This window comes from Ooceraea biroi, chromosome 13, assembly GCF_003672135.1.
Source record: "Ooceraea biroi isolate clonal line C1 chromosome 13, Obir_v5.4, whole genome shotgun sequence".
Classification (NCBI taxonomy): domain Eukaryota; kingdom Metazoa; phylum Arthropoda; class Insecta; order Hymenoptera; family Formicidae; genus Ooceraea; species Ooceraea biroi.
Window position 1 is genome coordinate 1,786,581 of NC_039518.1, and position 27,888 is coordinate 1,814,468.

General features: G+C 41.9%; 2 protein-coding genes across 4 annotated transcripts in view; one reads left to right on the forward strand and one right to left on the reverse strand.

The window, feature by feature from the left end:
- Positions 1–3,413: 3,413 nt before the first annotated feature.
- On the reverse strand, positions 3,414–17,754 carry LOC105283925 (Golgi integral membrane protein 4). 2 transcript variants are annotated; one of them, XM_026974597.1, is made up of 7 exons: positions 17,340–17,754; positions 11,542–11,724; positions 8,471–8,943; positions 8,236–8,364; positions 5,424–5,893; positions 3,890–4,005; positions 3,414–3,812 (listed from the first exon to the last, which is right to left on the reverse strand). In XM_026974597.1, exons 2-7 carry the CDS (start codon positions 11,720–11,722, stop codon positions 3,757–3,759), a joined length of 1,425 nt encoding a protein of 474 aa, XP_026830398.1. In that variant the 5' UTR covers positions 11,723–11,724; positions 17,340–17,754; the 3' UTR covers positions 3,414–3,756. The 2 variants fall into 2 exon arrangements, with proteins under 2 accessions (XP_026830398.1, XP_011345358.1); XM_011347056.2 differs by having other exon boundaries at positions 17,630–17,752.
- A 434-nt stretch (positions 17,755–18,188) lies between these two features.
- LOC105286400 overlaps positions 18,189–27,888 on the forward strand; it is a 62,165-nt gene continuing 52,465 nt past the window's right edge. The window contains exon 1 of one of the 2 annotated variants that reach the window (XM_026974725.1): positions 18,189–18,948. The gene's annotated coding sequence lies outside the window, so the exon portion shown is untranslated. Of the gene's footprint in view, positions 18,949–24,971; positions 25,717–27,888 lie in introns of those variants that run through there. The other variant, XM_026974726.1, reaches the window with a different exon arrangement.

The following is a 27,888-nucleotide window of genomic DNA, read 5'->3' on the forward strand; positions in this document are numbered from 1 at the left end:
AAAGAAAGATTATGCTGTCAGTCTGGCGGGACTGTGTATTTTGAGCTGCTTGCAAGGAATCAAACCATTCATTCAGACGTATACTGTCGTCAACTGGATTGCCATCAAACAGAAACGTCGAGAATTGGTGAAGCGCAAAGGTGTTGTGTTTCACCATGATAACGCTAGACCACGTAGAAGTTTGGTCACTCGTGAAAAATTGTTGCAGCTTGGATGGGACGTGTTACCACATCCACCATATTCGCCAGACCTGGCACCATCATATTACCATTCGTTTCGTTCTTTGCAAAACGCCTTGAATGGTAAAACCTTTACTGCCGATGAGGATATCAAATCGTTCTTGGAATTGTTTTTTGTTGAAAAAGATAAGAACTTTTTTGAGCGCGGAATCATGAAGTTGCCTGAAAAATGGCAAAAGATAATCAAACAAAATGTACAATATATTGTTTAATAAAGTTTTTGTTTCCCATGAAAAATTCGCCTTTTATTTATATAAAAAAACGCAATTACTTTTTGGCCAACCAAATATATTTATGCAATTCTTTGGCGATTAATAGACCATGCACAAGAGACTTAGAACATTTCTTTATAGTGACATTTCGTTGATTAATTCGATTAAATGCGTGAGCGATTACTGTACATCATTTATTTTGGTAACTGCGAACGATTATCGAGTTAAGGATGAAAACGACGATCGTGCACGCATGAATTTAAAATGTATTCACGTTCTTCATCTCACTGGCGAAGCTTGCCTGATAGCGATTCACCGAGAATAAGGTCCACGATGATAACTCACGGGCTAAAGGTTGAAATAAATAAAACATCTCGGTTAAATCCCGCGTTTGAGAGCGTGCTTTCATCTCAAGCATATTTTATACAGATTGTATACGTAAACGAGATACAGCGATGAGAAATGTAATTTTAGCGAACTATTTTTATTTCAATATCGTGCGCAATACGAGTAGAAAAAAGAAAAAATGCTGCTCTCATTATTGGAATCGTCTATTATAGACGGATTGGTGTAATCATCATTGGATATGATACGGACAAATAGCTGTAAATCAAGTTTCGCGTGCGCGCGTGTAACATTTCGTATTACGAACGTCACAATAGATCTTCGCTGTAGACAAAGTATATCTTATGAATAATAATCAGAATGTATCAAGAATATATTTGTTAAAAGATTACACAAATTGATCCACCTGCAATAATGCACATTTTTATTAAATCATAAATGCGGTATAAGAGTTTTTAATTATTCTATTTAATTAGGCTGTATCTTACATGAACAAAATAAATTTAAAAAATGTATAGTAAAAATAATCTTCAGTGTTACTTCCAGCGGCAACAAGTTAGATAAGCGATATTTTCCAACCGCGAAGAGATAAGTTTTCATAAGGTAACGAGGAAAAAATGAAACGCTTTGTGTGTCGACATGTAAATCAGTTCTAGGAACCGATGGAGATGTGAAGACGCTAGTGTCGCTTACGTAATGCTCGTATGAATCAGAATAGACAGCAAACAACGCCGAACGTGGCGTTCACACAATGCTCTGTGCTCCGATAAATGTGTCAAACGCTTTCTAAATGAAAAAATTCGTATTTATTCACATCTTACATTATACATGTATTTACAAGGTATCGGTGCCAATATATGCTGCAAAGAAGCTACTAGAATCAGCCTGCCACACACACACACACACACACACCGCACTTCACGAATAGAATCAGCTCGAAGGACTTGAGAATTCTCTCAGCTATTCGTGTTTACGAAAAATTTACTTCTTGTCACGCTTTATTCTTACGTCTCGAGAAATTGATTCGATTGGATTACTTCGCGCCGTTGAACAGCGTTATTCGCAAATAATGCGTTGTCCCGTCGCGCCGTTAATATTATTATCCGAATACAAAATAACGTCTGATCAGTCGTTGAGTCGAACTACTACTCCATCTTTTTTATATACCTATAAATAGCGGATGTTCTCGGAACTATCTTCTTTTTTAAAAGAACTATTAATCGTCTCCTCCGACGTGACAAATGCTGGCAGAAAACGATTGTTGAACTAAAGAATTAAATTACGGCCGATATCTCAAAGATGCGAATCCTTTCGACGGATTTACGAGTATTTAAGACTTTAACAGAACGATGTAGTATAAACGATGTAAAACTGACGATATTGGGGCTCGTTATGTCAATCGTTTAAATCGCAGCAGCGGAGGTATCATTTTATACATCGCAACGTTACGTGACTCTTAATACTTGTATAAACAAGAAATGGAAATTCCCAATTTTTGTTTTGCGCTTAACATAAATATCGATACAGCAAACAGTCGTTCTTTATTTGCCACACGATCGTTGCCGATCGCGTAATTTTCTCGTACACATCGATCGGCTCCAACGAAGCGTTCGTTGTTACGTCGCAGCAGGATCGGCTCCGCTAGTGCGATCTATAAGCTCAACTTAACGCACTTACACTAGTAACAATGTCACGAGTGCCTTAAGTAATAAGTGCAATTAAGTCACTACGGTCACGCTCGATTCGTGCATCATCGGGTCTCGATCTTTAAAAAAAATACCGTGTTCTTTTAAACACGCGGTTCGAGGATTCATATCACGGTATATTACACGCCGAACACTTCCGCCGACCACCGAGCCACCTGAACTCGCGTTGCGCGCTTGATCGCAACTTGCGCACTTGACTGATGTGTTTGTACTATGCATATACTATCATACTTACAAGGAAAGGTTTTTAGGTGTTACACTCGGATTTCAAAACTTTTTTGCATGCAGGTAGAGAGGTCCCCAAATAGAAGAAAAATTATAAAAGTAGCGGCCCAAATGCAATTTGCGCGCTACGTGCGCAATTTTCGATAGGTTAATTACTCAAAAATGCTATTTCCAATCGAATTCTTTACATTTTTTATTTCACCTAATGCACAACGCTTTAAAAAGAAATCAAAACCAAAATTAAAACTGAAAGAATTAAAAACCTCCCTTGACCAGATCTTTTGTGTCCTCGTTATGGATTCTGATCAAATCTATTTAAAGTCGCATACGATAAATCACGCAGAAAGAGCAAACTACGATTTGCGCAATGTACAGTTATTCCAAATTGTGTGCATTGGCAGTCGCAGTAAAAAATTAAAAAAGTTACGATGCAAATACCATTTTTGAGCAATGGGCCTTTTATACGCACTGTGCTCGCGCGGCACGAGATTACATTAGACGCTCGTATTTTCTAAACACACGCAAGTACACACACGCACACAAAATTATTCAAAGCAATATAAATGTGCATTAGGTGAAATAAAAAATGTAAAGAATTCGATTGGAAATAGCATTTTTGAGTAATTAGCTTAACATCGAAAATTGCGCACGTAGCGCGCAAATATGCATTTTGGCCGCTACTGTTATTTTTTTTTCTATTTGGGGACCTCCCTACCTGCATGCAAAAAATTTTTGAAATCCGAGTGTAACACCTAAAACCCTTCCCTTGTTAGATCGATATTACTCGGCTGAAAATCTCGCGTAAAATTTCGCGCGTCCAAACGTGAGAGTAACGAAATCGCATCCCCGTCGACGTTCGACGCCGAGATGCCGTCGAATGATTGGTGCACATTTATAATACAATGAATAACCTCGCTATAATTAGATTCGACATCGTAGTAGACGCCGATCAGATCAGGCCAAGTCAGGTCGGTATTGTTCGATCGCCTCAGCCGATTTGCGTAAAAAACATTCGGAAGGCCGCTGGCTTTACTCCCGCTTTCCTTGCTTCAAATTATGCGGATACTCGAGCATGTCGCCCTCGTCTGAAATTCAGATTGCAAGAATCATTTTATCGCGACTCCAATCGCGCACTCGGTTGGTCCGGGTCGCGAAGAATTACCTTCTCCCTCGTCCTCGCCCTCGGCCAAGCGAATGTCGTTCTTCTGCTGAGGCTCCTTGTCGTAATCACCGCCATCGTACTGATCGTCACCGCCGTTCACCTGCCCGTCATCCAATCTGAAATCAAACGATCGTGAGAACGGACTTGACGCAGAATGTAGCTCACAGAAATATAAATTATGCGGTGTTGTACGCGCGGATCCACGGGGATCCACTGTACTATCGTACTTCTATTGGGGTTGTTCGGAAAGTAATTTCGTTTTTCACAAAGAGATGTCGTTAGTCGCGTTCCTCGATACTTAACCTTACTCTAAGCGACAAATTCGTTTTATATTTTGACAACTGACATTTCAGACGTCATTTAGTATCTTATTGTGTTGCGATCTGTCAAGTCATTTTTGTTTGGCATCACATCAAACATGGAAAATCAAAGGAGCATTTTCGTAATATTTTGCTTTTTTACTACCGAAAGGGTAAAAATGCAGTGCAAGCGAGAAAAAAATGGTGTGCCGTGTACGGAGAAGATGTATTGAGTGAACGTCAGTGTCAGAATTGGTTTTCGAAATTTCGTACTGGAAATTTCGATTTGAAAGATGCACCACGTTCAGGTCGGCCAATTAAAGCTGATGACGAGAAAATAAAGGCTCTGGTGGATGCAAACCGTCGCATAACAACACGCGAAATTGCTGAAAAGTTAAATTTATCGAATTCGACCGTTTACGATCATTTGAAACGCCTTGGATTCGTTTCAAAGCTCGATATTTGGGTTCCACACAATTTAAAGGAAATTGACTTGATTCGACGCATTACCATCTGCGATTCATCGTTGAAACGTGAAGAAAATGAACCATTTTTGAAGCGAATCATAACTAGAGATGAAAAATGGATTGTTTACAACAATGTTAAGCGAAAACGATCATGGTGCAGGCAAGATGAACCTGCTCAATCGACATCCAAGGCAGATATTCATCAAAAGAAGATCATGCTTTCTGTATGGTGGGATTGGAAGGGAATCGTATTTTTCGAGCTACTACCAAGCAACCAGACGATTGATTCGAAAGTGTATTGTCGTCAGCTGGATTAATTGGATGCTGCCATCAAGCAGAAGCGACCGGAATTGGCGAATAGGAAAGGTGTCGTATTCCATCACGACAATGCCAGACCACACACAAGTTTGGTCACTCGCCAGAAGCTTTTACAGCTTGGATGGGATGTGCTACCACACCCACCATACTCTCCTGATCTGGCACCATCCGATTACCATTTGTTCCGGTCTCTACAAAATTCTTTGAACAATGTAAACTTCGATTCAAATGAAGGCGTCAAAAATCACTTGCTTCAATGTTTTGTCAATAAGGAGAAGGACTTCTATGAGCGTGGAATCTTAAAGTTGCCAGAAAGATGGCGAAAGGTAGTGGAACAAAATGGCCAATACATCACTGAATAAAATTTATTCTAAATATGAAAAAACCGCCTTTCATTTTTCCTTGAAAAAACGAAATAACTTTCCGAACAACCCAATAGAAGAGGCTCACCCAGGAATTCGACCCAACTGATTGACTTCCTCGCCGACTTCCTGCACTCCGGGTCCCACTCTGAACCAGCCGCCCTCGTTCGCTCGCCTGTCGGCGACCTGTTCACCGTGGTGTCCCGCGGCCGGCGGATTCGCGACGAACGGTGGGTCCAGGTTGCCGGCCTCGACCACCTCTTCCTTCTCTTCCTTGCTGCCGATCGCGTTTACCGGAGCAAGTTTATGCGACTGCGGCGGCGCCGGCGGATCGTTGCGAGCCGCCGTGTCGTCTCGCTTGCGCACATCCTCCTGACGCTTCTCCTCGATTTTCGGCTCGATAATCTCCGGGATCGGTAGCACGCCGGCTGGCAGTTTAACTTTTGACAGCGATTTAATTGGTAGCGGCGCGACCCGGTCCGCTTGCGACGGTGACACCGGGCTCGCCGCGGTAGTGTTCTCCGCTTTCCGCGAGCTTACAGCGTCGCGCACCATGCTCTGGAAAAGAATTTTTCACGATTATACGTAAAGTGATACGCACGAATGTACAATATGGTCGGTTGTAAGCAAAAATTACCGAGTACATTAAACGTTTTACCACGAACGTAACGATGGTTACCACCACTCTATTGAGAACAAATGTAGATTTCATTCAAAATATTTTTTTCATGAGACGGAGGACGTATATGAATGCAAGTGTTGTGATTTCCCATTTTCCTTGTTAACTTTGTAGATGCTATCCATCAGTATATATACTGGACAATCCGCGTACATTTTTTCCACGACTTTCCGCAAATTTGCAAGGCGTATAGAAATCGCATATAAACAGGAAAGTGTTTATATTCTTAATATAAAATAAATAAGCGATTGAAGAAATAATTGCATGGCCAATGAGAGTTGCAAGCGCGCAGTGCGTAATGTAACAGTTTAAGAAGTCTATAATTTTAAAATCGTTCTAATCTCAGTGAAAAGTTATTAAATATATATAAAATATAAGTGCAATAATAGAAATCTAAAAGAGAAGCTACTTTTCTATGCTCTACATACGTAAAAACAAGCCTTGAAGTTTGATAAATTTCCAAGCGTTTCTTAATCTGGCGATAGACAACAGATTTAATCTTATTAGCGTAAATTGTTTAGCGACAATGATGCAAACGCAGAATGCAGAAGCTGGTAGTAGTTAGGTTGTACAAGGTGGCCAATAAAAATGCAAGCGAGTAAACGTAATAACAATTTATTAATGTATGGGACACATTTACAGGCACATTCAAGATATATGGCAGGAACTGTCATACATATACATGAATTGTTTTGTCTTCTATATTAAAAGCGAGCCTCGCAAAGAAGGATCATAGTCGATAAAGGTACATGAATATCGATAAAGCTACATGAATAGAAATAAAGGTACATTCTCTCGAAATGTTGAGTGAACATTCGTGAAAGTTCATACACGGCGCAAAATTAGATTAATAAATTTCCACGTTTGATCTTTGCGAGTAAAATAATTTCTCGGAGCTATCTCGAAGAAAAGAAACATCTATTAATGACGCGTTCAAAATCACAATTCAAATAATCTCTTTGTGTGCAAATGTAACAATAAAGTATCATTTTAAGTGATAAAAATTCCAGACAAATTGGAGACTACCCGAACAACAAATAATCTCATCGTACATTATGTGTATATATATATATATATATATATATATATGCATATAAAAGAGTTCATGCGCGAGTTTATTAATTACGTCATCCTTTACCTCATGCTTTCCATCACAAGTTCTGCTATATACGTCCGACACCAAATAGTATTCGAAAGAGAAAAATGACAATCCCAATAAAAAAAATTATTCCAAGAAAGATTGCATTCTAGGAAAATGAGCATTATGTACAGATATTCTTTTTCTTAATCCCTATTAAAAAAATCTCTTCTAAATCACTTCTAAAATACAATAAGCGTTATTTCAGTATATAAAACATTCTTCGGCTGAAAGAGAGTGAACAACAATAATAGCTTTGATTCAACGAGTAAGATCATTTCCCTCAGATCTTAAGTCTCAATATAGATCTGTTTAGTATTTAGAATTTTAGTAAAACGCAAAAGTTTGCATCAATTTTTAATACAAGGTTTCGCATTACCAGAAAATCCATGCGGATTTTTTTTACAAGATTCAATCACAAAAATTTGTATTAACTGATAAAGTTTGTATTAATTTTTAATACAAAGGTTCGCGTTACCAGAAAATCCATGCGGATTTTTTTACCAAGATTCAAACACAAAAATTTGTATCAACCGATAAAGTGAACCGAGAGTGATGGTAATAATAAATTAAATGCAAGATCTCTAACGTATGAAATTTCTAATCATGGTCGAGGATTCCAGCTCTACCCTCTCCTGCAGAGCTTGCAACTCGTCATCCTCTAGTAGGGACTTTGATTGGCTTGAACGCGGCAGGCTTGGACGCTCTTTCGACGGAAGGTTGTTCCAACGGGTGCTCGGCCTGAGAGGCCGGCGCCGTCATCTCGTTCCTCGAACCATCATCTCGATTCAACAGCGGTGGCGACATTACCTGTTTCCTCTGCTCTTCACTGAAACGCGCACCCTGTGCCCTTGTCATCACTGCGTTCGGGCGCTCGACAACATCTTGCTTTTGCTGAAAATCATTTCCTAAAAGCTGCCTGACAGTCGTCTCCTTAAATTCGTTCGGATCGGCCGGCACGATGATACCATTCCGCTGAACGAATCGGACATCGTCGACCACCTCGTCATCGTTCGATCGCTTTTCTACTACGGTTGTCTCTCCAGCTGGAGGAGCTGCGTGTAGCGACCACGGCGAACTTACCTGTGGCTGTGGCTGTTGCTGCTGCGGCGCCGGGATCGGCTGCGAGTCTTCCCTCCGCAACGTCGCTTGCGACGCCGCTAGCCGGGAGCTCACCACGACTGGAATGGGAGGTGTGCTTCTGTGCGATCTCTGGAAGTCGTAATAACAATATTTATTATGGTGTAACAATATTCACTAAAAATTGGAAAAATTGCAGTAGATTATGAGAGTACCTGCGCGATTGGAAATTACGTACCTTGCTGCTCTGCAATTCACGCTTGAGTTGGAAAATCTCCTTCTTGAGGTGATCGATAATACTATCGCTATTGCCGTTATTTATCATCAATTCGTTGTACTTTTCTTCGAGATTGGTCTTCTCCGTATCTAACGCCAGGTACTTAGTCTTCAAGCTCTCGAGGAGCTCCTTGTTGTCCTGTGACTGCCGAATGCGACCGCGTAGATCCTGCAACGTCGTTTCCAGCCTGTTCGTCTCCTCCAGCGTCTGCTTCTCGCGCTTCTTACACTCCTCCTGCAGATCCTGGTGCTCCGTCTGCAGGAGCTTGTAAGTCTGCTGGAGCGAGTTGAATCTCTGCAACGCCTCCACGCTGTCCTTGTCGCGCAACGACTTCTCCCGTGAGGCGCGCTGCTGCAACTCTTGCTTCACCGCGACGTTCGAGCTCTTCTCCTCGGCCAAGGATTTTTCCAGCCGAACTTTGTACTCGAATATTACTGGAAAACGTATCGACCGATTATATGAGCGGGGAATGATGGAGACCTGACGATCAATATATAATCTATCAGGTTGACCGGAAAGTCCAATGCCGACTGCCTTAGCAAAATTCAAACGCAAAATTCTGCATTAAGAATTAATGCAAAGCTTTGCAAGCTTACCGGAAGATCCGTGCGGATTGTTTTGCTTCACGCTTCAGACGTGGAGCTTCGTATTAAGAATTAATACGGAGTTTTGCTTTTCTGAATTTTGCTAAGAGGGTCAGCGTGGACTTTCCGATCAATCAACCAATACAAAATCAAAGAACACGAAGAACGAAATTCGCAATTTGCAACGCCCGTACGAACGCAGTCGGCCATAGTCTTGCTTCCTGCGATCTCCGATACATGAGCAAACCGTACACCCTCAGAAAGGATTTCTGATAACAAGACGAAAAATATTCTTCACTAATTTAATCGTATTACAAGTATAAAAAATATGAAAATAAAACAATTTTTTATTTAAATCAGTAATTTCTATTCTTCTCTCTCGAATTAAATAACATTGTCTTACTGTCTCGAGACAAGAGTAACATGTACAAATTTATGCTTATATATCCTTGTATGTAGAATAATTTTATATTAGCGCCACTTTATAGTAGGCTTTGTCCATGTCGACGCATCATTTTCTCACGGTCGCTCGTCGACTCGGCGCCGTCCTTTATTCGGATAAAACGGCCAATATTTATGTGTTGCAATCGAAAATCGGGAAAGTGTTTCTGTTATTTACAATGAATAAGTGCAATACTCTACAAGAAATATTAAAAGATATGGAAATGTAAGTAAGTATATACAATATACTTACTTGAGAAATAAGATTCGAGATAAGACATTTCCACTTATTCATTGTAAATAACGGAAACACTTTCCCGATTTTCGATTGCAACACATAAATATTGGCCGTTTTGTGCAGATTCTACAAATTCTCTTAGAAGAATAGAATAAGATGTCTTTGAGATCTGACAATATTCTGAAATCAAGAATATTGTGAACTTGCTAGAAATTTGTATCTAAATCCTTCTGAGAAAATGAATGAGACAGCAGCAAGATTATTTAAATCTAGATTTTGGAATTTTCTATTCAAGATTAAAATATGCTTCTTTTCAATAATAAATATGATTGTCGCTATAGCGATCTTATTTTATGATAGATTAAAGAGTAATAGCATCAAGTCCAGAAATCTTTTCTGTGGGTGTATTAAATCCAGTTAAAAAGTACTGCATCGATTGGAATAAGTGAAAACCCGAAGATGTTGGATAAATATGCCACGCGCGTATTTACCCAACTTGGATAATATGTACGTGGGGTGAAAAAACTTTCCACCCCAAGCCTAAAATGGTTCGGTGAATACAAAAAGCATAGCTCACCGAGTTTATTGTTTGTCAAAGTTATGTTTATTGTTAAATGATGGCATACGACGTTTACCTCGAAGTCATGCCTTCAAAAACGTGAAAGAGCGAGAATTGATTTCAAGTTTAAACAATAATACTGAGAAGCGCTGAGAGGAAGGACTAAACACTCGCATACGTCTAATTTATGAAGACACGCGCCTTTCTCTCGCGAATCTGTCCGCCAGGTCTGTTTTTCGCGCTTTCACACCCTCAGAAAGGATTTCTGATAACAAGACGAAAAATATTCTTCACTAATTTAATCGTATTACAAGTATAAAAAATATGAAAATAAAACAATTTTTTATTTAAATCAGTAATTTCTATTCTTCTCTCTCGAATTAAATAACATTGTCTTACTGTCTCGAGACAAGAGTAACATGTACAAATTTATGCTTATATATCCTTGTATGTAGAATAATTTTATATTAGCGCCACTTTATAGTAGGCTTTGTCCATGTCGACGCATCATTTTCTCACGGTCGCTCGTCGACTCGGCGCCGTCCTTTATTCGGATAAAACGGCCAATATTCATGTGTTGCAATCGAAAATCGGGAAAGCGTTTCTGTTATTTACAACGAATAAGTGCAATACTCTACAAGAAATATTAAAAGATATGGAAATGTAAGTAAGTATATACAATATACTTACTTGAGAAATAAGATTCGAGATAAGACATTTCCACTTATTCATTGTAAATAACGGAAACACTTTCCCGATTTTCGATTGCAACACATAAATATTGGCCGTTTTGTGCAGATTCTACAAATTCTCTTAGAAGAATAGAATAAGATGTCTTTGAGATCTCACAATATTCTGAAATCAAGAATATTGTGAACTTGCTAGAAATTTGTATCTAAATCCTTCTGAGAAAATGAATGAGACAGCACCAAGATTATTTAAATCTAGATTTTGGAATTTTCTATTCAAGATTAAAATATGCTTCTTTTCAATAATAAATATGATTGTCGCTATAGCGATCTTATTTTATGATAGATTAAAGAGTAATAGCATTAAGTCCAGAAATCTTTTCTGTGGGTGCATAATTTGGACCGATATTTGCCACATTTCTTAGATCTCGCGTTTTCGCAGAGTCGTCAAAGGAATTGAAGCAGCAATTGCGGATTTCGAGCTAACTTTCAGTCACTTCAGCTATCTCCAACGAGCCTACCTTGCAGTTGAGCAGCCAGGGCCTCCTGCTGATGGGCGCACTGTTCGTGAAGCTCACGAAGCCTGGCCATCTCCGAAGTGGCGGCGCGGTAGAGGTATACCAGAAGGATGACCACCGCTCCGCAAACTCCGTACACAGCTAGGCGGCCGGCCCGGCCTCTGCCAAGTCGCGACCCGCTCATCTCTGGGGAGTATAATAATCCATATGTATTCCTATTAGGACGACGGTGTACAAAGATGGGGAGCGACATTTAAACGACTTTTATCCACGCGAATTATCCTTCCTCTGAGATTTCGCCACTTCTTCTTCTTCTTTTTCTTCCTCAAGTGTGAGACGAGTTCAACGCGGCTCGTTATCAAGACGATCGAAGCAGACTACCGAAAATTGTCGGGACGGAAAGACAGAGGGATAAAAAGGTCGATCAAGGTTGCGACAGCGAACCTTGATCAACAAACAGCCGGGATGTAAACAGAATCAGGAATTACACGTGTCTATATCTCTGTAAACGTGTCTCAAAATCGCGCTTCTTCAGTTTATTTCTTTTTTTTGGGGGGGGGGGGTAATTTAATTTTTGGGTATGAACGTACGATTTATGGCATAGGTCTACAGCAATTTCTACAATACAAGCAACGCAATACGTTTTGCCTGGAAATTGGGAGTGCACCGTTTCTCGGAGTACTGCGGATTTTCGTCTTCACCCTTTACACGCCCCCTTCCGCGTTCTCTTTTTTTTCGACCTAGGCAAATTAATGAGAATTTTCACCCGACTATCCGTGAACTAGGAGAGGGAGGGGAGGGGAGGGGGAGGGGGAGAGGGAGTGTGAGGAGCCGGCAGCTGAATTAGAGTTCACTGACATTGCGGAGCACGCGCGATGCGCGAATCATGAGTATTTTGTTTGCAGACACGTAGACAACGCCAACGAGGACATTGATGATAATGAAAATGATAGTGATGATGATAATGATGACAACGATTACGATGACGATGAAGGTAGAAATGACGGCAATGCGTCTACACTACTACTACTGTTCACATGAAAACGAGCGAACTTAGCACGGCTTGGCATTTCGCCATGCCGAACACGGAAGCGTCGCGCCTCCGATATAATTCCCTTCTCTTTTCATTCCCTCCTCAAATAAAGAATTCTCTATTGAGGAAAAAATAAGCGGAAGAAATATGCAATTAATCTTTCTTCGGCAGAATTTCATCTCTTTCCCTTTTTTTTTTCTTTTTTGTTATTGATAGAATCGTTAGGTGCAAGTCCATTTGGCTGATTGTGAGTGATAGCACGTATAAAAGACGTTATATCAAATATACGATATATCGGACGTAACATAGTTTTTCAAGTTATGCATGACAGAATTCAGTTATCCAACACAGTCTTCCGTCCTCTGTTATTTTTTCCACACTTTAAAATCACTTCTTATTAAATAAGCAAAAGCGCGACAAAAGCTCTGTATTAAAAAAAAAACATGAACGTAAGCGAGAATATTTTTTTCGTTTGCCCTTTTGTCCACGACTTCCGCGCAATTGAGAGTCGCCTTGTACACGCATCGATTATGCGTTTAGATCGAGCCTGACAAGGGCAAAGCTGTCATTATCGCGATGCTATTTTCTCGGTACATTATGCGGGTCGATCGTACTTCGTGATCTCTTTCCATGTTGCAGTTTCATAATGAGAACATGAACAAGGCTAACGAGCTACTTGAACATTCTTCGTAAGAAGCGAAAACAAGGAGAAAACAAAGTGCAGTTATTCCGAGAAGTTTCGAGATTAAAAATACCTATCTCGTGTTTAATTAAAAAATGAAGAAGGCAAACAGTTGCGAACCAGTCGAATTAATCCGCGTATCAAACATAGACGTACTAACAAGTGACACTACCCAAGTGCCACTCGCCGATTTTCTTGAAACTTTGCACACACGTAGTACATCGAAAAACATTAGACACGTGTTTTTATTTGTGCTAACAACGCATTTTAAGGTTAGAAAACGCATTCGAAAACTTAACACTCTATAGCACAGTGGTAACTAACGCTACTCCTGAGCGTTATTCTCTTACAGCTTTTACGACATTACTCTATTATAATTTCATTGTCTGAATGTTTGGTATTAATTTTACGAGATTCGGAATGGCAAATTCAAAATCGCGGACCGAAATCGCCGAATTTTCAAAAATTTATTCAAAGTCAGTTTCGAAGAAGTGTTTTAGCCATTTTTGTGGTGGTTTTCGAGGTGACTGTTTACAATGTTAATAGTAGTTTGACAAAATTTCAAATTTCATAAACCTGTCTTCAGCAGATTAAATTGCTTAAAATTTCGTTAACTTGATTCGTTTGTTTCCGTCATTTGAAATATTGTCAAACTACTATTAACATTGTAAACAATGATCTCGAAAACCACTACAAAAATGGTCTTTGAAACTAATTTAAAACAATTGGAATTTGGGTCCGCCATTTTGGATGCACCATATTGAATTTGCCATTTTCATCCTCCACCTCTAGATTGATATAACCGTTACCACAATCGTAATCACGGGTCTAAAACACTTCTTCGAAACTGACTTTGAATAAAAGTTTTGAAAATTCTGCGATTTCGGTCCGCGATTTTGAATCTGCCATTCCGAATCTCGTAAAATTAATGCCAAACATTCAGACAATGGCTGTGTTCGGCAGAAAGAGCTGCTTTGCAACCGTTGTAAAATTCGTGAATATGATTTGCGTATGCTTTTCGATTAACTCAAAATTAAGCGCATACGCCAATCAGATTCACGATTTTTACAACGGTTGCAAAGCAGCTTTTTCTGTCGAACGCAGCCAATAAAATCATAATAGAGCAATGTCGTAAAAGCTGTAAGAGAATAACGCTCAGAAGGAGCGTTAGTTACCATTGTGCTATAGTGTTAAGTTTTCGAATGCGTTTTCTAACCTTAAAATGCGTTGTTAGCACAAATAAAAAGACACGTGTCTAATGTTTTTCGATGTACTACGTGTGTGCAAAGTTTCAAGAAAATCGGCGAGTGGCACTTGGGTAGTGTTACTCGTAGGAATAGACCGCGCGTTCCCTACCTTTCCCTTGCAGAGAAAATGTAAACTTTAGAAAGAGACAACATATGCTTTGGGTCGGCATTCTCTCTCTCTCTATCATGTCTAGAGTGGGATAAAAATTGAATATGACTAGATAGAGAGAGAGAATGTTGTCTCTTTCTAAAGTTTGTACATTTTCTCTACATGGGAAAGGTAGGGAAGTCTATTCTTAGTATATCTATGGTATCAACTTTATTATTAATGGCAAGTTCTATACATATATAACTGCTACAAGTGCGACATTGTATTTGCGACAAAGAATATCATATTATTTATTTCGTCATTTCGTCTGTCGTTCAGTGCTTTCACGTGCAGTCGCAGAGAAAGTCGCGCTTGTCTCCGTCATGCGAGCGCAATTGATGCAGGCATCGAATGCGCCCTCCGTGATTTATTTCCGATACTTGGACTCATTGGACGTTTATTGCAAGATGAAGAACGTCTAGTTCGCGAAGTAAGGTGCAGATAAGGAGTCCTATCGCGCGATCGCGCCATTGCTCTTTTATCGATATATATCGTCGGTTTAATTAGTACATACACAACCATTAGCGCGAGGCGACCCAACACGTAGGCATACCGTGTCCCTTCCCGTGTCGGTCTCGAGCGGAAGACGCGGCAACCGCAACGAAAAATTCCCTATATGGGTGTCTCGCGGCAGGCGCCCATATTGTACACGTGGAGTCGATCGGATTAGGGATAGGGTAAGGGTGACAGTCATTGGCAGTGTATAGTTGGCGTACTATACTAGTAACGATAAGAAACTTTTTTTTTTGTAATTTTTGACTACTAAATAATAACAAATGATATTGTTATGAATGTAATCGTTTATTAAATATTTGATTTTCATAAATTCAAATATTTATTAAATGTGTGAATAATTTATGAAAATGATTAAAATTACTAATTTATTAAATATTTGAATTTATGACGATTAAGCGCATTTTCGCAATCCAAAAAATTGCGAGTGCCAATTGTTGCGATGCTAAATACGCCAACGACTGTCACTCTTCCGCTAAACGACGTTTCATTCGCGCGTCACTGATCTTAAATTCGACGATATTTATAATCGTGAGATCAGAAGCAAACTTTATACATATAGCAACAGCAATAAAAGCAGAGAAGACGCGAACCTTAATGTGAACATGTATATATTCCTGTGTATGTGTATGAGGAAGAGTTCGGTGCTAATGAAGATTAATTCTAATCCTCATTAGCATAAGTGATCTACGGGGTATAAATAACCGTAGCCGGGCTTACGTAAGTGCGATGTAAAAGCGCGAACAGTATTACAAGCGATGGAACACCGAAAGGAAAGGATACTCAGGCAGCACATGTTAGCCTAATATATGTCTAATGTCTAAGAAACATAAAGTACCATTTAAGAAACGGTTGAAATAGAAACCGTTTTTAGACCTCAATTTTAAAAACGTATTTTTCACCTTTCCACAGAAACGAAAAATGTGTTTTATTAAATTGATTTGAAATTATATAATTAATATAGAAAAAATAGTCATTTCTACTTACTTTGGGAGTATTAATTATTTTTACATCATACGTTTTAATGTACTCGATTATGGAACAAGAGACAAAAATCAACACAAGCGTGTGTGATTCCCACCTCTGATTCACCAAGCGACCGATAGATGGCCAGGCCAGACGTGACGTTCTCGCAAGTAACATTTGTGTCATCACCTTATAAATAACCATCCGGAAAACCGATCCAATACTCTTTTCTTCTTCTTTTTTTTGAAACTTTTGAGATCACTGTTACTTGAAGTGATATTTCAAAAGAGTGAGATTCCACTACACGAAATTTAGAGAGTAATTCATAAAATAGTTTTTTACAAAAATGTGACTTAACTCTGTCTATCTTTGAGGCACTGATATATAGAATAGATAAATATTCTTCTGATGGTTTCTGAAACGTTTTTTCGTTGGACATTTTTCTCCTAAATAAACGTTTCAATAAAATGGTTATGAAACGGTTTTGAAACCAATGTGTGCTGCCTGGGTAGCCTTTCGCAAGAAAAAATACGTTTGTTAACAAACTTCTACGATAAGCGTCGCATACATATATATACAATGAAAATTACTTATTAAGATAATTATTAATCAGTTCTCATATTACAAATACGATAAAAGAAACATTTTTCGCGGAAGTACACGTACACTTACACACTTGCATTGTGATAAGAATCGTTAACATACACTATCGGCAACACTTGCACTTAATCCGAATCAACAAGATAAATAATACGATGCAACGCGAGACAACAGAACATAAACCGTAAGTCGTAAAGCGAAATTTTCACGCTTAACATATGCGTCGACACCGCACGCGAGAGATCGCGAACTTCGTTCGCGAAAACTTAACCTTAAATCTCGCCACCGTGATACGCATAACGGCACATGACAATAACATCGTCGTCGGGAAAGGAAGGAAAATCCATTCACTAGAAATACACGATTCACTCGTACAATTTAACGATAAAAAATCATCAAGAATTTATGAAGCGATGGCACACGATATGAATTATGAAACGATGATTCACGCTAACGTGAACTAGGTAGACGGCCGCAGCGAGGAGACGGCGAAAGGTCTCTCCGCGAGAAACATATGCACGCGTGCGTGCGACCGAGGGGATCCGGGATGCTGCGGGCGAACGAACTCGCGCCCGGAACGCACATTGCGCGTATTATCGACGCAAACCGTACCTCGTGCGCCCGACGATCGACAGCGAGCCGCACTCAGCTCTTCCTCATCGCCGTGCGCGTCCCGGTCGGCTCAACGGCGCGGCAGCGTCGCGTCCGCCGTGCCAGCGTCGTCCCCGTCGGCGCCGTCGTTCTCGACGCCGTCACCGCCGCGCTCGCGAAATGGCGATAACCCGTCGAGACGCGAACCGCGATGACCGACGACGACGACGACGGTATCCCGCAGCTCGCGAAGCGCAGTGCGCGCGTCACCGCGTCGCGACTCCCGGATGTCCCGAATCCGCGCGACTCACCCCGAACACCCGGCGACTCGCGCCGTGGATCAGCGCGTACAAAGCAAACCCGCACGGTGCACGTACGTATACACTGCGGAGTGCGGCCGCGGCGGCGATTCCGCCATCCCGCTCGTGCGCTGATTCACCCGTCACTACGGGCAGCAGACCACCAATGAACGTCGGGCGCCCTCGGCCATACAGCCGCGGGCGGCCAATCGACGCGCCGCGAGCGAAGGAGGATGCGCCTGCACTTCCTGCACCGTTGTTCTCAACGCGATCGTAGACGGGGATGTAAACACCATGTGTATCGAGATATGAATTCTTTTTTTTGAACAGTTCATCAAATCGACCAATCACAGTCGGGTGTGAAAAAATCGATTGCGACCGTCAACTTCTTATGATTTAGATCTTAAGTTTAAGCTTCGTACCTTTTAAGTTCTCATTGTAGACCCGCTGAAGGAGGCGCGAGGAAGCCGAGGATCGAGAGCCCCTGCCGCGCGCGCGCGCGTGCAGGAACTTTTCGTGGGCGCGCGGCTGGCGGGTTGGCGGCACTGCGTCTCGTGGGGGCAAGGCTCCACGGGCGACGGCTGCTCAGTCAGGGATCTCGGTTGCATCGCGTCGGTCGAGGGATCTGCGTGCGGTCGCGAGCGTACGAGAGAGAGCTCTCGCACCCCTCGCTCTCCCCCCGTTTCTTCCCTCGGGCCGTCCATCGGCTCGCGGCGTGTCCATTGCCGATCGTCGCGTTACCGCGACGCTCGGGGACTCCCGATCCCGCCCGCGCGTCGATAGTCGACCTGCGAGTGCCGACGAGGGGACACCCCGTGCGCGCCCGAGTGATCTCGCGATCTCGTCGCGCTTCCGAGAGGAGCGAAAGGAGGCGAAAGGACGTGCGGGACGACCGGAAGTAGGAAATCCACCGAGGCGGACGTGCGCTTTATTCCTCCCCCCCTACCACACTCTCTCCGTCTCTCTCCGTCGCGCCAGCGAGCGCGCGTTTTCTCTCTCTCTCGCTCTCCCTCTATCCCGATACCTCGTTCTCTATCTGTCCCCCTGTTCCCTCCCCCGCGCGCGGTCCCCTTCTGTGTCTCGCTCGCGTCGGTCCTCTGTCGACGGCCGTCGGGGCCGCGCCTCCTGGACACCCGCCAGCGTGATGCGCGTCGCTCCAGTGCCGTGTCCGGTCGTCGTCTGATGACGGCTCGTCATCGGACCGTGCTCGGCAGCTTCTTCGCGGCAGCGGTTAGCCGCCTGCTATGCGGCCTGTGACCGTGACTGCCGTGCCGCTACGAAGGAGAGGAAGCCGCTGCCGCCGTCGCGACGACGCTCCGTCGACTCCGTCTGTGAGTATGCGATAACGTTGCTCGCTCGCCCCGATTGCCGTCCGAACCTCGGGATTCGGCGATAACTCGTCCATCCGCGGGCGACACTCGCGTCCATTTGCACGGCGGAGCTCGCAACGAAAATAATTACGAGCGCCTCCCCGCGCCGAGTGAGAACGCTCCGTTCCAAGCGCGCGGATCGCGCGGATCGTCCTCGGATCATTCGCGTGCTCCTCCCTGCACGCGGCTTCCCTCTTTGTCTCTCGCTTTCTTGCTTCTCTTTCTCGGGCTCGACTCGCGACAACGATTCCCGTTCGCGATTGTGAAGACGCGGGGAAACATCCACGGGACGATTCTATTCCGGAGGAATCGCTCGCGCGGGGACACTTCCGGGAGATCGGCAGATCCGCTCTTCATTTATATCGACTTTTCCGAGACATACGCGACCGACCAGCCAAACGAACGCGGATACGCCGTATCGGAGTCGATCCGACGCAAGGTGCGATGTAATGTCGACCGTTCGAGAACGCGATCGCGCCGAGCCCGTCGCAAAACTCCCATTTTCGAAAGCACGAGCGAGTTTTCTCTTCACGCGCGACGAGGAATCATTACGAAGCAAAAATCCGTAGAAGGTTGTTGATATCGATTCCGTTGCTATCGACTTTATAAAAAGACTGGGAGAGATTGTTCCTGTCCGCTGAGTTTATTCCTCGTCGAAAAAGGTTGCCGTGTTTTGGAAAACGAGACGATCCGCGACCGCGCTTCTGCCTCGCCTCGGATCGCGCCATTTCGAGGAATCATGGACCCTTTTTCCGAGTGGCTTCCTTGGTTTTCCCCCCGAGATCTACGTGCTCCCTCGAGAGATCAATCCGTCCTCCCGAGATGCAGGAGCGACCGGTATCGCGCCCGATCGCGCTCTGTTTATCGTACGGCCGCGAATCCGCGCCGGAAATTTGCAAGACATCGCCGGCCGAATCGCGCACGGCGCGTAAGTATGTCGCGTAACAGTCGCCGCGAAAGAAAACGCGCGATCTGGAGAGCGAGCACCGGGATACGATTGATCGTATCGCAGAGACGTGTACGGATGCGGAAGATGGACGGATCCAGCGTCGCATTTTCCTCGCTCCGACGAGGCGCGATGCAAGCCGCGATATCTTGCTTCTTCGGGTCGCAGTCATTCGACTCCTTTACGATTTCACGAGAAGAGAGCCATGTCATTGCGGTCGCGGTGATGATAATGCCGCCGCAATTATGATACAAACGACTACGAGATGATTTTATGATTTCTGATCTGAACATTGTGTTAGGTCGTTAACTAAGTGACCCGGATCGCGTCTGGATGACGGCGAATCGAACTAAATGCACTTACGACAGCACGACAAAGTCTTGCCGCGTATCAATTTTACAACAAAATAAGCAAGCTTATTCATAACAAAATTTTATAAACTTGTTTGCTTATTTCAGCGAAATAAGCAGGCTGAAAAACGAAAAGCAAAGTTCTGCAAAGCACCGCTACAATATTTGTACTGTCATCTAGCCGCGATCCGGATTACCTAATTATCGACCTAATATCTTCGTCCATCGATTTACTTAGCGATATTTTTCATCGGCGTAAGCCCGAGTCTCATGATGACCTAGATATTCCTAGAGTCTCTCGTCGCTGTTTCTGATCAGGTGTCTCCGTCTCTGAATTTAACGGTAACGGACGTTCGTTTATGAAAACGCGTCAACGGCGAAGCATCGGAGCGGTCATTCCTCGAGATGGTTGTCGCCGGCAAAAGTGGAGAGAGCTTTCCGGCGTGTTACTGCGCAGTAGAACGGAGCTTGGCCCCCCCGAGTCGACGCTAACATGGTGGTTCGTTCCGTCGTGTACGCCGATGCCGGCCTCTTTTCCGCCGGAGGCATATTTCCAGTCGGCGCTTGCGGTATTTACGTGCTAAGTGGAGCCCCGATCATTTTCACCATTAACCGATGCGGACTATCATAATACCTCATCGTCACGTGAACAACTTTGCTCGAGTCGGCGATGAAACGTTAATCAAGCGACGATTCGCTGCTTACGATAATACATTGTTCGTTTCGATTGTTCGTCTCGTCGCGCATCGCGTAATTGAATATTCTCTTACTCGTACGCCGCGTGTAAAAAAGAACTGCAATTTATAGAATTATCGATGGTAACATATAGAATTCGTCCCGTTTTTTTAAATGTTAATAAATATTGGGTTGGCCAAAAAGTAATTGCGTTTTTTTTTATATAAATAAAAGGCGAAATTTTCATGGGAAACAAAAACTTTATTAAACAATGTATTGTCCATTTTGTTTGATTATCTTTTGCCATTTTTCAGGCAACTTCATGATTTCGCGCTCAAAACAGTTCTTATCTTTTTCAGCAAAAAACAATTCCAACAACGATTTCATATCCTCATCGGCAGTAAAGGTTTTACCATTCAAGGCGTTTTGCAAAGAACGAAACAAATGGTAATCTGATGGTGCCAGGTCTGGCGAATATGGTGGATGTGGTAACACATCCCATCCAAGCTGCAACAATTTTTCACGAGTGACCAAACTTGTACGTGGTCTAGCGTTATCATGGTGAAACACAACACCTTTGCGATTCACCAATTCTCGACGTTTCTGTTCGATGGCATCATTTAATTTATCCAGTTGACGACAGTATACGTCTGAATGAATGGTTTGATTCCTTGCAAGCAGCTCAAAATACACAGTCCCACCAGACTGACAGCATAATCTTTCTTTGGTGAATATCTGCTTTTCAAGTGCTTTGAGCAGGTTCATCACGCTTGCTCCACCATCTTTTTCGTTTGACGTTGTTGTAGACGATCCATTTTTCGTCGCCTGTTATCATACGTTTCAAAAATCGATCATTTTCTTCACGTTTCAAAAGAGAATCGCAGATGTCAATACGCTTAGTGAGGTGAATTTCTTTGAGCTCATGTCATACCCAAATATCGAGCTTACTAATTTATCCAAGTCGTTTTAAATGGTTCTCAACACTCGATTTCGATATGATAAGATTCTCAGCAATCTCTCGTGTCGTTAAACGCCGATTGGAATCGATCAGTGCCTTTATTTTGCCATCATCAATTTCGATTGGCCTTCCTGAGCGTGGTGCATCTTTCACATTAAAATCTGCAGATCGAAATTTAGTAAACCAATTTTGACACTGCCGCAGTTTTAAAGCATCTTCGCCATATATTGGGTGGGCCAAAAAGTAATTGCGTTTTTTTTTATATAAATAAAAGGCGAATTTTTCATGGGAAACAAAAACTTTATTAAACAATATATTGTCCATTTTGTTTGATTATCTTTTGCCATTTTTCAGGCAACTTCATGATTCCGCGCTCAAAACAGTTCTTATCTTTTTCAGCAAAAAACAATTCCAACAACGATTTGATATCTTCATCAGCAGTAAAGGTTTTACCATTCAAGGCGTTTTGCAAAGAACGAAACGAATGGTAATCTGATGGTGCCAGGTCTGGCGAATATGGTGGATGTGGTAACATCATGGTAACACGTCCCATCCAAGCTGCAACAATTTTTCACGAGTGACCAAACTTGTACGTGGTCTAGCGTTATCATGGTGAAACACACCTTTGCGATTCACCAATTCTCGACGTTTCTGTTCGATGGCATCATTTAATTTATCCAGTTGACGACAGTATACGTCTGAATTAATGGTTTGATTCCTTGCAAGCAGCTCAAAATACACAGTCCCACCAGACTGACAGCATAATCTTTCTTTGGTGAATATCTGCTTTTCAAGTGCTTTCAGCAGGTTCATCACGCTTGCTCCACCATCTTTTTCGTTTGACGTTGTTGTAGACGATCCATTTTTCGTCGCCTGTTATCATACGTTTCAAAAATCGATCATTTTCCTCACGTTTCAAAAGAGAATCGCAGATGTCAATACGCTTAGTGAGATGAATTTCTTTGAGCTCATGTCGTACCCAAATATCGAGCTTACTAATGTATCCAAGTCGTTTTAAATGGTTCTCAACACTCGATTTCGATATGTTAAGATTCTCAGCAATCTCTCGTGTCGTTAAACGCCGATTAGAATCGATCGGTGCCTTTATTTTGCCATCATCAATTTCGATTGGTCTTCCTGAGCGTGGTGCATCTTTCACATTAAAATCTGCAGATCGAAATTTAGTAAACCAATTTTGACACTGCCGCAGTTTTAAAGCATCTTCGCCATATATTGGGTGGGCCAAAAAGTAATTGCGTTTTTTTTTATATAAATAAAAGGCGAATTTTTCATGGGAAACAAAAACTTTATTAAACAATATATTGTCCATTTTGTTTGATTATCTTTTGCCATTTTTCAAGCAACTTCATGATTCCGCGCTCAAAACAGTTCTTATCTTTTTCAGCAAAAAACAATTCCAACAACGATTTCATATCCTCATCGGCAGTAAAGGTTTTACCATTCAAGGCGTTTTGCAAAGAACGAAACGAATGGTAATCTGATGGTGCCAGGTCTGGCGAATATGGTGGATGTGGTAACACATCCCATCCAAGCTGCAACAATTTTTCACGAGTGACCAAACTTGTACGTGGTCTAGCGTTATCATGGTGAAACACACCTTTGCGATTCACCAATTCTCGACGTTTCTGTTCGATGGCATCATTTAATTTATCCAGTTGACGACAGTATACGTCTGAATGAATGGTTTTATTCCTTGCAAGCAGCTCAAAATACACAGTCCCACCAGACTGACAGCATAATCTTTCTTTGGTGAATATCTGCTTTTCAAGTGCTTTCAGCAGGTTCATCACGCTTGCTCCACCATCTTTTTCGTTTGACGTTGTTGTAGACGATCCATTTTTCGTCGTCTGTTATCATACGTTTCAAAAATCGATCATTTTCCTCACGTTTCGAAAGAGAATCGCAGATGTCAATACGCTTAGTGAGATGAATTTCTTTGAGCTCATGTGGTACCCAAATATCGAGCTTACTAATGTATCCAAGTCGTTTTAAATGGTTCTCAACACTCGATTTCGATATGTTAAGATTCTCAGCAATCTCTCGTGTCGTTAAACGCCGATTGGAATCGATCGGTGCCTTTATTTTGCCATCATCAATTTCGATTGGCCTTCCTGAGCGTGGTGCATCCTTCACATTAAAATCTGCAGATCGAAATTTAGCAAATCAATTTTGACACTGCCGCAGTTTTAAAGCACCTTCGCCATATACATGACGTAACTTTTTATGAGCTTGCACAGCGTTTTTCCCTTTTCGGAAGTAATAAAACAAAATATGAGGAAAATGTTCTTTTTGATTTTCCATTTTGAAATCGACGGCAAAGAAACAATTGTTAACGAAATCGTGTAGTTTCTTTTTGTAAAACAAGCTTGAACTGTGAGTTGGTAACCTACATAATGAATTTGCGGTTTAGAATGAAGTTAGTTACATTTCAAGACATGTATGTCCATCTATTGGAAAGAAACGCAATTACTTTTTGGCCAACCCAATATATTATTATATTTAAAAACACTGAAAAACCGGGACGAATATGTTGCACTCCAATATATCCACAGCGAATCATCCAAAAAAGGAAAACGCATGGTTAAGCAGCTGTGTAGAGATCCACTTGGACGCAGGGCCGTAAAAAGCGGTTAAAAAGGCGAATCAGGACGCACGCGATGCGTGCTTTTGCCTCGTGGGTTCACGTACTCGTCAACAACACGCTGTACGCGTCGAGCACGCGGTGTTACGAGGTAAGCAACGTTGCCGGTCGCGCAAGGCTTCCCCCAAAGCCTTCGCGTTGGAAAAAAAGGAAAAAAAAGTCGGTTCTCGCGGCGGCATCGAATTCAGCTCTCGGAGCGGACCTCTTTCGTCGAGGCGCGAGAGCGAACTTTGCGAACCGGGACGGATAGCGCGGACGTCGAGAGAGCAGGACGCTCGCTGACGACGTCGACGTCGCCGGTGCAAGTAGGTCAACTGGACTCGCGCGCGCGGCAGAAGCGCGTAGAGCCGATGTTTGCGACTGCCTCACTCGTTAGCGGCGTGGCTAAGCATAGGTGAGGTCTCGGCCTCTGTCACGATACTGCGATCCGCGCCGATATCCGATTTGCGAATTCGATGACGATCGGATCGCGCGGGCAGTCGAGAGCAGCGTGTCGGTTACATAATGTTTCTGGCTTCCGTATTTTTCCGTCTTTTGAACGCGAACGGTAGAGGCGAGCTACATTTAGTAACACTTCCACGGAGTTTCTTCAGCTTTTGCTTTCACCGTTTTGCTGTTTCGCTGTTGGTCTATTTTGTTTCAGCTGAGTCTATTAAATGATTTTTCACGCGATACGTGTGGAGGCTGGCTGGTATTCCGTTAGCTCTCGAGTGTTACGCGTCACATCGACAGTGCTCGACGAACTTTAGTAGTTGCAAATGGTGATTTTCAATGACGATATCGCGGCAGTCATTTGCCGCGTGCAGATGGGTGCGATCGTAGTACCAATCGTCACCTACCAATCTCGTGTGTGTGTATATATACGCTGTACGTTTCCGTAATTGTCTCTATCGTATTATTATCATCTCTCGAACGTGTAATTATTTTTCTTTTTTTCCTTTAATATACGCCACGTAAAAGATATATTTTCATTCGTGAGAGCTCGACGATTGAATCTTGGTACTGCAAATTTGGTGTGCTATTTGGAAACGTAGCTCTTGCATATTTATATGATACAGTAATTGACAAATCTGTGATAGATGATCGAGGAACGCGATATTAATGGAGATATCAACAAGTATGAACTCTGCAACACGGAGTAAGTAGCATTAATTATACACGCTTGAATTACGTTCACATTACCATGGAAATATATCAATCAATTGTCGGAAAATTGAAGGAGAGAGGGAGGTGAAGCACGAGGAGCGTAGTAATTAGATGAAAACGAGAAATCTCATAAAATAAGAGGATTGTGGCATTTTCAAAGTTTTCTAAGTAGCATTTCGATTTCATTGAGATTTACTGCGTCTTCCGAGACGTCATGAACAGGTTCCCAAGTAACAGGAGTAAAAGCAAATTTATAGGTTTTCACATTTTACAGATCACACACGATACAATGTGCAACTATGAAAACAAATTTAAGCATTGCTTGAAATGTTTGTACTTGTCACAGTTGAAATGATATGGAATGCGATAATAAATTTATGCAAAATTATCGTGCGCATTAATAACAAATTAATATAGCATTATTATATTATTATATGTTACTAGGAGGAATTATTATTTAATGTCCATGTATACAATGTGTTTATACATGTAGAGCATATGAATTTCTGATTAACAATTTACCTTTACCACCCTTTATGTCGATAATCTCAAAATAGCAGTCCGAGATGATGCCACAACAAAAGAATTAATTACTCTTTATATTTAACTCTGAGAATAAATGAATAAATACTTTTGGGCAATAAAGTCGGCGTCGTAGATAGCGACTACATAGATTGCTGTTTTATTATAGATCCTGCCTATAATAAAACTTATAAGTATAATAGTATAAATACAAACCTGTTATTCATTTTTGACAAAGTTACATTGATGCACCACCGACTGATTTTATCTCCATGATTGTGTCCATATTTACTCGGCTCTTTCCTCGAGTAATATCAGCAAGTTTCATCAATGACTGGTCGATATTATTTTCAAGTTCGATATAAGCTTCTGAAAGCTTATTTCGTTGAAAGAGGATGTTTGCCAGAAGCAGAAATTGAAATGGAAGAGTTGGGATGCAAAAATTGAGACGGCTTCAATTTTTGATTTTTGCATTTAGATATATTGGGTTGGACAAAAAGTAATTGCGTTTTTTTCCAATAGATGGACATACATGTCTTGAAATGTAACTAACTTCATTCTAAACCGCAAATTCATTACGCAGGTTAACAACTCACAGTTCAAGCTTGTTTTACAAAAAGAAACTACACGATTTCGTTAACAATTGTTTCTTTGCCGTCGATTTCAAAATGGAAAATCAAAAAGAACATTTTCCTCATATTTTGTTTTATTACTTCCGAAAAGGGAAAAACGCTGTGCAAGCTCATAAAAAGTTACGTCATGTATATGGCGAAGGTGCTTTAAAACTGCGGCAGTGTCAAAATTGATTTGCTAAATTTCGATCTGCAGATTTTAATGTGAAGATGCACCACGCTCAGGAAGGCCAATCGAAATTGATGATGGCAAAATAAAGGCACCGATCGATTCCAATCGGCGTTTAACGACACGAGAGATTGCTGAGAATCTTAACATATCGAAATCGAGTGTTGAGAACCATTCAAAACGACTTGGATACATTAGTAAGCTCGATATTTGGGTACCACATGAGCTCAAAGAAATTCACCTCACTAAGCGTATTGACATCTGCGATTCTCTTTCGAAACGTGAGGAAAATGATCGATTTTTGAAACGTATGATAACAGACGACGAAAAATGGATCGTCTACAACAACGTCAAACGAAAAAGATGGTGGAGCAAGCGTGATGAACCTGCTGAAAGCACTTGAAAAGCAGATATTCACCAAAGAAAGATTATGCTGTCAGTCTGGTGGGACTGTGTATTTTGAGCTGCTTGCAAGGAATCGAACCATTAATTCAGACGTATACTGTCGTCAACTGGATAAATTAAATGATGCCATCGAACAGAAACGTCGAGAATTGGTGAATCGCAAAGGTGTTGTGTTTCACCATGATAACGCTAGACCACGTACAAGTTTGGTCACTCGTGAAAAATTGTTGCAGCTTGGATGGGACGTGTTACCATGATGTTACCACATCCACCATATTCGCCAGACCTGGCACCATCAGATTACCATTTGTTTCGTCTTTGCAAAACGCCTTGAATGGTAAAACCTTTACTGCCGATGAGGATATGAAATCGTTGTTGGAATTGTTTTTTGCTGAAAAAGATAAGAACTTTTTTGAGCGCGAAATCATGAAGTTGC

What these genes read in the sequence shown, in the direction of transcription:
- LOC105283925 (XM_026974597.1), bottom strand. Translation starts at nt 11,722, where the DNA reads ATGAGCGGGTCGCGACTTGGCAGAGGCCGGGCCGGCCGCCTAGCTGTG. An exon ending in CCTGGCTGCTCAACTGCAAG is followed by an intron (nt 8,944 to 11,541) that starts GTAGGCTCGTTG and finishes TACGTTTTCCAG; the next exon opens with TAATATTCGAGTACAAAGTT. An exon ending in CAGTTGGGTCGAATTCCTGG is followed by an intron (nt 4,006 to 5,423) that starts GTGAGCCTCTTC and finishes GTTTGATTTCAG; the next exon opens with ATTGGATGACGGGCAGGTGA.